This window comes from Canis lupus, chromosome 1 (genome assembly GCF_011100685.1).
Source record: "Canis lupus familiaris isolate Mischka breed German Shepherd chromosome 1, alternate assembly UU_Cfam_GSD_1.0, whole genome shotgun sequence".
Taxonomy (NCBI): domain Eukaryota; kingdom Metazoa; phylum Chordata; class Mammalia; order Carnivora; family Canidae; genus Canis; species Canis lupus.
The window spans coordinates 98,665,536-98,678,179 of record NC_049222.1 but is presented as its reverse complement, the minus strand read 5'-3'; the positions used below and the strand labels follow the sequence as shown (position 1 = coordinate 98,678,179).

The 12,644-nt window shown below is 49.1% G+C and overlaps 1 protein-coding gene across 8 annotated transcripts in view; it reads left to right on the top strand.

Annotated features, from left to right (window-relative positions):
* Window positions 1-12,138, top strand: part of PTPDC1 (protein tyrosine phosphatase domain containing 1) — a 59,237-nt gene extending 47,099 nt beyond the window's left edge. For 2 of the 8 annotated variants that reach the window (XM_038527367.1, XM_038527364.1), the window contains 6 exons: window positions 824-961; window positions 2,906-4,143; window positions 7,025-7,210; window positions 8,464-8,574; window positions 9,559-9,641; window positions 10,627-12,138. In XM_038527367.1, the coding sequence (XP_038383295.1) occupies window positions 824-961; window positions 2,906-4,143; window positions 7,025-7,210; window positions 8,464-8,574; window positions 9,559-9,641; window positions 10,627-10,672 (1,802 nt within the window). In that variant the 3' untranslated portion in view covers window positions 10,673-12,138. Of the gene's footprint in view, window positions 1-823; window positions 962-2,905; window positions 4,144-7,024; window positions 7,211-8,458; window positions 8,575-9,558; window positions 9,642-10,623 lie in introns of those variants that run through there. The other 6 variants (XM_038527368.1, XM_038527366.1, XR_005354377.1 and 3 more) reach the window with 5 other exon arrangements.
* The last annotated feature ends 506 nt before the right edge of the window (window positions 12,139-12,644 follow it).

Below are 12,644 nucleotides of genomic sequence, written 5' to 3'. Positions count from 1 at the left end.
ATGCCACCATTCTTCTCTAGTGCTGCTGCTCAAAGTACAGGATTGCTTTTGTCTGTGGGAGGGATCCTGGGAGGAGCCCTGTCAAGACAATGTCCTCATTCGCTACCCTAACAGTGCCCTGGACCATCCCAGAGTACTTTCTGCTTCACACAGGCACCATGCAGGTGCAGTGAGCACCCACTTGCCTGGATCACACAGCATGTGCATGGCAACGGGATTGGAACACAGGACTAACTCATGCTTTTATTGCTGTCCAGCTCTGCTCCCGGGTGGAAATCAGGGGTTCTTTAGGTGACAGTCCCAGAAGCTCCAGTCTTGGGAGCCTAGGGATGGAGTCAGGACCAGGCTGGAAAGGACCAGCCCTGGCCACTTTGGGGACTTGTTTTTAAGAAGCGTGTATCTAGCTTTTTTGTCTCCCCTGGATGGAAAATCTGTATGTCCCCACCTATGCCACTTATCAGTCCTTCAGACACATCTCCGTGCTTACACAACATGCCCTGCCTTCCCTCCGTAGCTGAGTGATTTGGGCAAAGGTCATGGGCTTTATTAATTTCCAATCCTGTTTCATCTTAATTCTCTCTGGCTGAGTTTTAGCAGGCAATGTCTTAGGTAATATAGAAGGTGCTTTGTAAGAAGTGTTGTTAACAATGAACTTGCTGGAAATGTAAAAAGCCTATTATTTTAGGCCTATGCATCCAGTTCAATCCATTTGCCTTACAGCTTTACACTTCTCATGACTTCACTCACTCTCTTCAAATGGCTATGCAAGGATATCTCCTGTATGTTGATTGTTTTTTCCTGTTTTCTTATTTTCATCATCCAGTTTATTTCTACAATTTTGGATGGAAGGATTATGGTGTAGCATCGCTTACCACCATCTTAGATATGGTGAAGGTGATGACATTTGCCTTACAAGAAGGAAAAGTAGCTGTCCATTGTCATGCAGGGCTTGGTCGAACAGGTAAATTCTAGGAAGTGGGCTTATTGTCTTATAACATATTTAAATATGTAAAGAATAATATTTCATAACTCTAGAAGATAAATATTTTTCAGAATCCGATCAATGTTTTGAAGTCAAATGGTAGGAGCTACAGAAAATTTGAAATGTCTTAAACAGTTTCAGTGACCATTTTTTTGTGAGAGTATTTTTGAGAGATTTAGGCCTGAAAACTCCTCATATTTAGTAAACAGATGGGTTTCCACAGCTCACTAAATGACCACTCTGGTTTTTCTTCAAAGGAAAAAACCCCAGCACATTATTTTAATGAGTAATGTCTTTTAAAAATGTAATTTTCCTTAACCAAAGTAATGACAATAGAAAGCATTGTCTCACTTTGTGTGTTCTAAGCATTTTACACGCACTGGTTAAGTCTTCAGCAACAATGTGACTTTTGAAGGAGGTTAAATAATTTGCTACGTTAGTAAGTGGCAGAGCCAAGATTTAAATTCATGGCTGGAAGGATTATATTTGCGAAGAGAGTCTATCTGTGCCTAAAATTACAAATAAAAATAAATTATTTTACTTAAAAATGCAGCAAATGTCAATGCAGTGCTGATACTGACACAAAAATAAATACCATAGGATTAGATTATTAGTTGTCTTCGGGTCCAACCAGACATCCAAGCTCAGCACTGTCCATGGGTCCCTGGGTACCTGCCTCCAGGTCTCCTACCTACTGGCAAGGGCATTCAGGTGAGGACTCAACCCCGCCTAGAACATCAGCTCTTAGGGTCCAGCCAAGGCCTCACTGTTCCTGGGGGTTCTGTACGATCGCACTGCAGTCTCCATACTTACTCTGAAGTGCCGTGTCCCAGTGAGAAAGATTTCTAGGTCACTGCCCCTACTAAGAGCCATGCAGTTTGCAGAAGTCCTGATTTTCATCTATGACGTGATTGACAGACTTAGTGAACCATACAGATGTCTTCTGACTTGCCTTTTACCCTCCTATTAGTTAACTATCAGTTGGATTAATTATTTATCACCAATTATGTTATTCATTTTAATTTAATATTAGTTAACAAGAATAATGATGTCTATAACGTTAAGGTTGTTGTTTCTTTTAATAAGTATTTATAAAGTTATGTCTTGGTCTGGAGAAAACTATTAGTGCAGACAAAACTCCAGAAATAGACTGTTATTGTGAATAATTCCCAGAGAAAATACACCCAAAAAGGAAGAATGCCAGGCTGGGAATGTGGCAACAGGTGATGGCAAAGATGGCAGGAGTGGGAAGTAAGTGTGAGCCAGGGCAGGTAGTAGAGTGGACTATGCTCGCTCCTTATATTCCTTAGACCCTCTTCAACGGGGTAAAAGTGTTCCTGCTGTACTTCCGGCTCTGAACTGCTCTTAGAATATTCCATCCAGTCAGTCCATAACTCTGCCTGGACCTTCCCCTCACCCACACTCTCTCCCTCATCCCCCTACTCTCCTTCATCCCCCCACCGCACTCTCTCCCTTGTCCCCTCACCTACATGCTCTCCCTCGTCCCTTCACCCACTCTTTCCCTCATCCCCCCACCACATGCTCTCCCCCATCCCCTCACCACATGCTCTCCCCATCCCCTCACCCACATGCTCTCCCTCATCCCCTCACCACAGTCTCTCCCTCATCCCCTCACCCACATGCTCTCCCTCATCCCCTCACCACACTCTCTCTCCCATACCCTCACCAACACTTTCCCTCTCAGGGTACAGAGATGAGTGTGGATTCTCAGTCATGGGGAGAAATGACCTATAGACAGGGGAATAAACACTTGCACAAGAAGTCAGTAAGTTATAACTGTCCTTAAAATGTTCCTTTATATGATTTACCACATATTCAAAATTTAAATCTCGAAGAGTGATAAGTTATATGTGTTTTCATACCCATCCTCTGTTTTCATACCCATCTTCTCTTTCCTTCTAGGTGTTTTAATAGCATGTTACTTAGTTTTTGCAACAAGAATGACTGCTGACCAAGCAATTATATTTGTTCGGGCAAAGCGGCCCAATTCCATACAAACTCGAGGACAACTGCTGTGTGTGAGGGAATTTACTCAGTTTCTGATTCCTCTTCGCAATATATTCTCTTGCTGTGACCCCAAAGCACACGCTGTTACTCTAGCGCAGTATCTCATTCGCCAGCGGCATCTGCTTCATGGTTATGAGGCCCGACTTCTGAAACACATTCCCAAAATTATCCACCTCATTTGCAAATTGCTCCTGGACTTAGCCGAGAATAGGCCAGTGGTGACAGAAGAGGTGGCCGAAGTGCCCAGCCTGTCTGCCGAAATTGAAAAGACGGTTTCTGAGATGATCACCCTGCAGCTGGATAAAGAGTTGCTGCAGCAGGGCAGCGACGTGTCAGATTCCTTCCCCCCAACCGCGGTGGCCACAGACTTTGAGAATCAGGATGTGATTCTTTCCAGCGAGCAAGAGATTGACCCTCTTTGGAAGAGGCGGAATGTCGAGTGCCTTCAGCCCCTGACTCACCTGAAAAGGCAATTCAGCTACAGCGACTCAGATTTAAAGCGGGCTGAGTCGCTTCTGGAGCATGGCAGTGCTCCGTGGACAGGACCTGCCCCGGCCTTGCTTGGCCATGACCCCGAGCAGCAGAAGCCCATAAGCCACTGGCACACCCCTCAGTCTCCGCAGCTTGATCCAAGTAAGGAAACGCTGGTCCGAAATACGTTCTCTTTCTGGAATCAGGCTAAATTTGGAGGCCTGGAAGGACTCAAAGATGAGGGGGCACCGGTTTTCCATAAGGAGACTATGGCAAAGGTTCCGCGGAGCAGAACCTTCTCTTCAGGTGTTTCAGGTTCATACAATCCTGGGGAACCAGCTCTACCGGACCGTGCAGATATTGCCAAGGAGCCAGGCTGTTCTCTGCAGCAAGTGCCCCGCTGTCAGTGCAAAACTCCTGCTGGCTGCTGCTCTGACCCTTCCCGCAGCCCTGTGTCTTGTGGCTTCAGCCCCAAAGCACCCTTCTCGGCTGGACACACTCAAGTCCCCAACAGCAAAGATCTGCCCACAGATGCTCCAAACACTGCTTTGCAGTCTGAATTGAGTGTCGAAGCCAGGAGAATACTGGCAGCCAAAGCCCTGGCAAGTTTAAATGAATGTGCAGAAAAGGAGGAGGTGAAAAGGAAGGTAGAAATGTGGCAGGTACTTGTATTTCATTTAATTGTGTTTGTGTGGGAAATACATATGGCAGAGCAAAAATGTAATACATGTTACCAAATTCAAGGGTTACAGGAGTTTGAAGACCTGTTGGTGTAATACCTAACTTTTGAATTTCGGGTTTCTTGATCTCTGTGTGAAAGTGCTCGATGTTTAGCACTTAGCGGGGTCCTTGGAGCAGGGCATTGATACCAATGCCTGTGGCAGCTTTCTACTTTCCCACTGGGTGCATGGACGGACAGACCACAGCACACAGCTTTAGGAACTGATGTGAGCATCTCTAACCTGAGTCTGATAGGGAGCCATGCTTGGAGAACCACTGACCAAGTGAAATCAGAGAAAATTCTTTTCCAAAGCATCAATCCAAGTGTTGAGTGAGGTCAGAACACGTGACGGATGCTGTCAAAGATATTATTTATGTAGAGAGAGTGAGAGGAGTGTGGGGGGAGGGGCAGTGGGAGAGAGAGGAGCACAGAGCCTGACCTGGGGCTCAATCTCATGACACTGAGATCATGACCTGCCCCAAAATGGAGACAGATCCTTTACTTACTGAGCCGCCCATGTGCCTAGTACATTAGTTTTACCTAAGATTGTGTCTTCAGGGCCATTTCTTGGCTTTTGCTTAAATTAGAACGTGAAATTTTATTTTTTTTTAAGATTTTATTTATTCATGAGAGACCCAGAGAGAGAGGCAGAGACACAGGCAGAGGGAGAAGTAGGCTCCATGCAGGGAGCCCGACGTGGGACTCGATCCTGGGTCCCCAGGATCAGGCCCTGGACTGAAGGTGGTGCTAAACCTCTGAGCCACCCGGGCTGCCCAGAACGTGAAATTTTAAATTTTAACCCTTTTTATGGTGTATTTTCATTAGAAACACAGTCTTCAATCGGTTGTGCTCTTTGCCCTGAATGAGCAGCTGGTGTAGACAAAAGGCAGGCCTTAACACCTAGTTACCAGAGACTAGTCAACTGCCCAAATGTGCGGCTGACCTGGGGAGGCCTGGTTCAGTGAAGTCTAGACTTGTTAGCCCATCATCTCCCACAAATTATTTGTGTGGCTGCTCCTCTGTAGTTTACATAAATTAAGCAAGGCCAATACATGTTCCAGGAGGGTCAGAACCTTCCAGATACAGAGGTGGGAATACTAGCCACAGAGCCTTGCACCCAGTCCCAGCTGTGGGGCTGCAGAGCATGTGCATGCTGCAAGTCAGAACTGCAGGTGTTTGCTGAGCCAATGGTTAAATGTAGTGACTTCTTACTCCAAAGTGAACAAGCCTTTGGGTCAGTCAGCCTCGATCTGTGAGGACATGTGGCTGGCCCCCTCCCTCCCAGGTCAGCCTAGCATGGTGGACTGTTGCAGCACTTCACACACAAAAGCATTCCGGGGGTGAACATGACACTTTTGTTTGGATAGGCTTGCCCTTTATTTCACTTTCTGGATTTTGTTATATGCCTTTGAGCAATAAAACATAGCTGAGTTCTGGAAAAAGCCCAGTGAACTGTGATTTGGGCAGCACAGTGCAGCCTGTTCCTGTGCTGGACCCTCTCGCCTGCTACGTTGCAGGGACCCGTAGGGCAGAGGATACCCCAAGATCCTTCGTGAATCTTCACAGTCCACATGAGTTAAGTATCACAGATAGGAAAGCCAAGGGTCGGGGGGTCAAGACACATGCTCAAGGTCACATGGCCCGAATGTGTATGACCCGTGGGGAACAGGGCCTCCACACAACTAAACATAGTGGCTTCTTTATGAAATAATAAAGAGGAACCAGAGGATCCCAGAGCCAAGGACCCTGGCGGGGGCAGGAGTACCACATCTGGACTCATGCACAACCTAGGGAATGAAAGCTGTCTGCCCTGTTGTGCTTTGGGCTCCTGGGTAAGCACCCTCTTCCCTGCACCCACACACCTGCCATCAGGGTCTCACTACAGGTGTTGTAGGAATCGAGTAGGTTATGTGCTACCGGCTGTCCTAAGTCTTGTGAAAATACCAGAGGCATGAATGAACAAATGTGCAAGGATTGCGCTTGCTGCATACGCTGTATTTACTAGCACATACATCTGAGCCCCATCAGAAGTTAAAATTCTTCCTGCTTTTCCCTGGTCTCTTCACAGCAAACTGTTAGGGGCTCCTGTTTAACCCCCAGCACGTGGCATGTGGGCAAGGCCAGCTTGCCCCGCCCCGTCCAGTCTCAGGGTGTGGGGCTGGCTGCATCCAGGCCTGCAGGGGACTCTGAAAAGGTGGGTGAGAGAGCTGTGTCTGCCGCAGCTGCCCGCCATTCAGCAGTTTTCTGGGGCACACTTGGAAGTTTTAGCTTTTCCTCATTCTGGGGTAACCTGAAAATGTTGTCTTATTTGTGCTATGTCATCCACCATTCTATATCATCGCAGTACGTATTTCTGTTTTGTCCCAAGGAACCTAAAAGGAAGGCTCCCTCTTCCTGAGCAGCATCTATGGTTTCAGAGCGGGGCAGAGAGCTGAGCTTTTGGGCCAGCCAGTCCCTCTCTCAGCGGCTTTAGCACACCCACGGGGCTGCGGCCAGCTTCATAGACGGAAACCGAGGCTCGGAGAGACTCAGCATCTCAGCCCTGTGTGGCGGATGGGGGGCGGTGTGTGTCTCAGGGCCCGAGACCTTCACTCATGGACAGGATGAGGGCCTTCAGACCTCAGCGTGTGCTGCCTCCCTGTCCCCCCATCCCTCCCCCATCCCTCCTCAGCATCATTGCCCCCCCCACTTCCTCCCTCTCCCTCCCCCACCTCCCTTCCCTCATCCACCCCTGCCCCTCTGCCTTGCTCCCCCTCCTCCCCTTCCTCTTCCCCTCCCCTCCCACCCCTCCCCCACTTTTCTCTTTCTTCCCTTCTTTTTAGAAAGAACTGAATTCCCGAGATGGAGCTTGGGAAAGAATATGCGGCGAAAGGGACCCTTTTGTCCTGTGCAGTCTAATGTGGTCCTGGGTGGAGCAGCTGAAGGAGCCTGTGATCACCAAAGAGGATGTGGACACACTGGTTGCCAGCCGTGCAGATGCCGCAGAAGCGCTGTTTCTATTAGAGAAGGTAAGGAGACTGTCTGGCGAAGTTAGCTGAGGCCCTCAGTGTGGGCTTTACGTGCAGAATCCCACATCTGGGTCTAATGTACATGTTTCCAAGCTAAGAAATGCAAGCCAGCGTCACACGTAGGAGCTGTGAACCAGACGGGGAGAATGCCTGTATCCCCAGCAGCACCACGAACATGGCGAGGGCTTTCCATCAGACTTCTCTGCATTTGTTACCTGGGCTTGGACAACTGTCCGCTTCAATCACACATAGACCCAGACGCACATGCATGCACACCTTGAGAGTCCCTTCTGTAGGCTGCCCTCCCAGCCCCTGGGTGAGGGGCTGGGGGCGGAGGTCACCCCAGGGGTGGCCAGGCCCTCACCAGGTCATGATTTCCGTTGTCCCCTTCATTCATCAACGTGGCCTGGACAGGGCGAGGCCCCGTCTTACAGGAAAGGCCAGCAGCATGTGTCAGCAGGACGCAACCCCCAGTGGCTCCGGCACACAGCTCACACCCACCCATCATGGGGCTCCTGCCGCACCTGGCCCTCCTCCCCTGCAGCCCCACTCTAGGATATTCACATTCCCCCGCCAGCCATCCCTGTGGCAATCACTTGTGCTTGCTGGGTTCTCCTCATTTCTGAGTACGCCCTCATGGTAGATCTTCAGGAGCCAAGTCAGTGGCTCTGTGGGGAGCATACTGGGTGCACATGGGCTCCAGCGCAAAGTGTCTCCCTGTCTCCTGTAGAGCGAACAGCCCCTGGGAGTCCAGTCGGGCACGTTCCTTGGGGACCCTCCCTGTTAGGTTCCAGTGGGCGCACTGGGAGAGCACCCCATCCCTCTGCAGCTCCTGCCGCAGGCATGCGCGTGCTGACGCGGGTCCCCACTACATGTCCCCGTCCCCGTCCTGCTGTCCCGCCAAGGCATGTCAGCATCCACCACCTGAACTCAAGCAGTTTTGTCCAGAGATGAGTGGATTCTCTCTCATCAGCTCCCTGCAAGGAAGACATTTGACTGGAAATTACACTTATATTCATTTTCAGTTATACTTGGTGTCATGATGGAGCAGCTTTGATTTTTACCTCCTTGAAAGCTTGTCAGACAGTGTTAACACCGCATGGGAACAGCACCAGAGCCCTTGGGTAGACAGTTGGGTGTTTGAGGTGACGCAGCCTGGTCCCACTCCAGCACCCAGCTCCACAGTGGCTTTGAGTCTATGTCTTGAGGCATTTTCCAAACCATTTGTTTGATTGTGATTTCTGCCAGCACAGGGCCAACACCAGACCATCCTGTGCGTGCTACACTGCGTAGTGAGCCTGCAGGCAGTGCCCGCGGACGTGGAGGAGGCCATCCTCGCCCGTGCCATTAAAGCCTTCACCAAGGTAAGTCCCACGCTGCCGGCCACAGGTTGTAAACCAGAATCCAGGGTCTCCCACCTGCTCTGAAATAAAACCTTCTGCATGTTTTTCTGTAACAGAAGCGTGTTTAACATTTCTCAAACATAGTTGTAGACTTTGGCCAAAAAATACTTGTTTCTCAATACTGATATATTGGAAAAAGCTTAACTGTGGGTTTTTGAAGGAGAACATGGGGAACAAAGAGCTTTCAGATGGAAATAATTGGATGTTGAGAAAAATCTTGAAAATCATGTGCCAGGCAGGAGTCAGAGAATGTTTTCTGGCCAAGCCCATCCTCTTTGGGCCTCCACAGGTAACCGGCCACTGAGAACCCAGCATCCAGCATCGATGACCCAGTGCCTGGCCCCGGTTGGGCAGAAAGTAAAAAAAAAGAAAAATCTACGCACAGCCTTCAGGCTTGCAGCCTCTGTTCTGGCTGAAGGGAGAACCGGGGCCGTGTCAAGGAGGAGAGCTCCCCTCACCCCTTCAGTCTGGTTACTCTCACAGGGAATGTGACCCTGTGATGAAGCCCAGTTTTTCAGCCTCGGTGTCCGCGGTAAATGGTAGCAACGATGCCTGATGCCCCATATGATGGTGCGCGCTCCCCACGGCCTCCCCCTGCACACTCTGAAGTGCGGCCTAACCCGCTTCCCATTCCATCTCCAGAGCTTTGCGGCCTCTTGGTTTCTTCCCAACAGTTTCCAGACCAGTGGCTCAGACCCACAGTGCATGGTCCTTTGCACCTCACGTTTATGTCTTCACAGACCATGAGGCCACCTGCCCTTGGGGGGGGTGGCAGTTGGGTGCTTAGCAATGTGGACAATTCAAACCATTATTACCGTTAATGAGAAGCTTTTGCAGATAGGTTAGGCGATATAATGAAATTTCTGAATGTAACTGAAAAAAATCCTTAGTGTTGGTTTCTCCTAATGTGGTAGGAACTCTCTGCAGTTTCTGTTGGCCTTTTAGGGGAATCCTGATGGAAAGTTAAACACAGTTGTTCCAAACCCAGCTTTGGAATGGTTGAGGGATTTTCATGGCTCCGTCTTCAGGTGCGTAGTCCCATGAGTGGAGGCCCTGACCACCCATCCTCATGCTGGGTCCACTCTTTTAGGAAGGATGTCCCGTGCCCCTTGGGCCAGAGCTCTCCAGGCTTGCCGTAGCCCCTCAACAGACAGTGGGGTCACCTGTGCCCAGGGAGGTCACCCAGGATGCAAAGCCCCTGCTGTACCACCCCACCTGGCAACCCTCACCTCTGGGGTATGGGGGCCTCCAAGGGCCAGGGCAGCCACGTGATTGTGACATACACGCTGCCCGGATCCTAGAATTATTTGTGTTTGACCTGGCTGTCTTGTGTCCATACACGTGTTAGCCAGGCTGGAGCCTCTGCGGGCCCTCCTGGGGAGCCACATGTTCTGTGGGAGGGGGAGAGAGGGGACGGGGAAGAGGTGTGGGAATCGCTCTGGGCCTCTGTCCTATCATCACTCGACCCTGCAGCCCACTGAGCTTGGGCAAACAGCCCAAATACATGGACACAGTATGTCCCAGGAAAGGGCAAGGACACTAAGGCCCGTGGATGTTTTCTCCGTGGCAGACGGACACATGGGACTCTCACATTTACCACTCAAGAAACCCTAAGGTGGCGGCTATTGTGGTGTGCCTGGGACAGAGGGCGGGTGTGAGCAGGGCAGCCCCTACAGCAGTGAGGACGCCTCCCCTCGTGTCCATTCCCAGCCCCCCCACCCCCCACGAGTAGTTAGGCTCCAGATTCAGAGCTCTGCCCTCTGGCGGTTGGCGGTCTCTGAGTGTGCACATCGAACAGGAGATCCAGAAGGGCAGTATTGACAGGATTGGCATTTCTATTGTGGTCTCTCAATTAAAATTAATGTGTACACCATGTTGTGGGTGCTGTTTTATTGTATAGAATTGTGTTGTAAGTCAGGTTTTTCTCCATTCCCCCTTTCTTTTCACCCAAAATCAGCTAATTATAATTCTGTTACGGTTGGTGTCCTGAGTCTATGTGTTCTCTGTCAGCAGGTTGATTTTGACTCTGAAAATGGACCAGTGGTTTACGACACCCTGAAGAAAATTTTTAAACACACGCTGGAAGAAAACAGGAAAATGACAAAAGACGGACTTCAGTCTGGCGTTTAGTGCCACTTCACCCGTGGCGGACAGCTCGGACCCGGAGACGTAGGTGGCATTTCTGCACACAGGTGATCAGGTTGGAACCTGAAGCCACTTGGTCTCACAGCACTTTAATGTCAGATGCTCTTGGCTTGTGCTCAGAACACTCATTTCTGTTGGGAGCAATTATTTATTTTAAACTATCCGGGAGCTACATTTTTGTGTCAAAATTGCCATCATGTTGGTGCCACTTCCTTGTATTTATTTGACAGAATTAATATTCTTGTAAAAACATGTTAAGTATGTGGTGTTTACATCTTTATTCTTTTTGACATTTTGGAGCAAGTTGTAACTCTTCTTTCCGAAACAGTTATTTTGTCAGTGGAACCCTTGCTGGAGTTTTACCAAATAGGTCATTTTAGTAGTAAGATTTCAGTGGGGATCAGTACCCCTGAACCATGACCTACGGAAGTCACAAAGTGTCTTAAACTGTTTTGTATTTGTTAATAAGAAAGCTATTGACACAGCAGTTTTTAAGGAATTTTTTTTTAATTTGCAAGCTTTTTGTTTTTCTTTTTACAAATGTGTCAAAGGGTTTCAAAGTAATACTGTTTTTCAGAGCAATTTAGCTTTGTGTTGAAGGGTTGACTGAAGCGGTTGGGATTTTTACCGCAGGAGGTAGCCTTGCTCTTGAATAGACCTCCAGACCCCAGTGCCAACCTCTGCTGACACAGGAGGCAGGAACGTTTCCCAGAATGTCCAGCCTGACGCCCACCAAACAGCGTCTTCACAGAGGAAGGCCATGTGGGCAGCTGCTCGGAAGCAGTACTCCACAGGGAGGACCATCAGGTGGGGCAGGCTCTTTGCAGCAGCGTGACCACCAGCCCACACCTTCCACCGTCGTCTTGGGACCAGATCTTCAGCCATGCATCACTCTGAGAACTAGGATTCTTAAATTAAACATGCACATGTAGGCCATGATCACCCTACGGGCTCTAGATAAGAAACAAGTGAACTAGTTACTACCTACCTAGTAACTGCCTAACTAGTCTTTGTGAATCATACCAATGGTGGCTCAACCATTGAGCCGTTGAAGCCATGATGAATGTGAGCAGTGCCAGAGGCCATAAGAAGGTGATCATTTCTCCCAATAAATGAGATATTCATCTAACAAATTCCACGCTAAGGCTATGACCTAACTTTAGAGACAGAATTTGGGGGGAAGGAGGCTAACCATGGATGAGATGCCCCAACTCCTGCATCTCTGAATGAGGCACAGGCGCATCAGAAATGTTGTAGTCTTTCTCTGTCCTATGAACTCCAGTGGCAAATGAAGAATGCTGTTTCCTCCCACACTGTTTGAATTTCCTTAGGAAATCAGATCCAGTGAATTTTAATAAACTGGGTTGCCTGTTCTTGAAATTTCTCATTTTTAAGTGCCTGACACAGGAAAGAAGGTACATTATATCATTATATCCAAAGGTACATTATAAAAATATGTTTTTTACCCAAAAAGATGTTTACCGTCATTTCTGTAAGTCTCACATGGGCAGCTGCCAGCATGGCTCACTGGACAAATGGCTAATGGCCCAAGTGTCTGAGATGGTCTTGCACGGCTACGATGTGACTGCGGCAGTGCCAGCCCAAGGACAAGAGCTGATGGGAGAGAGAAATGAGGCTATTTGCAGGCTTTGTGTGCATTTGAATAAAAGTATGAAAAGAACAACATAGCCCTCATGCATGTTTAGCTTGGAGCTCTTGGGGTCCTGATGATACAGGTGTGATTGGCGATGGGATGAGCCTAACGGGCAGACAGGGTCATGGCCTGGACATCAGCCAGGCTCTGGTCATGCCGGACTCTGCTGGTGCAGGATGAGCAGGCAGGCTGGAGGGGAGAGGGGAGCTCTGGGGGGAGCAGGTGAAGGGAA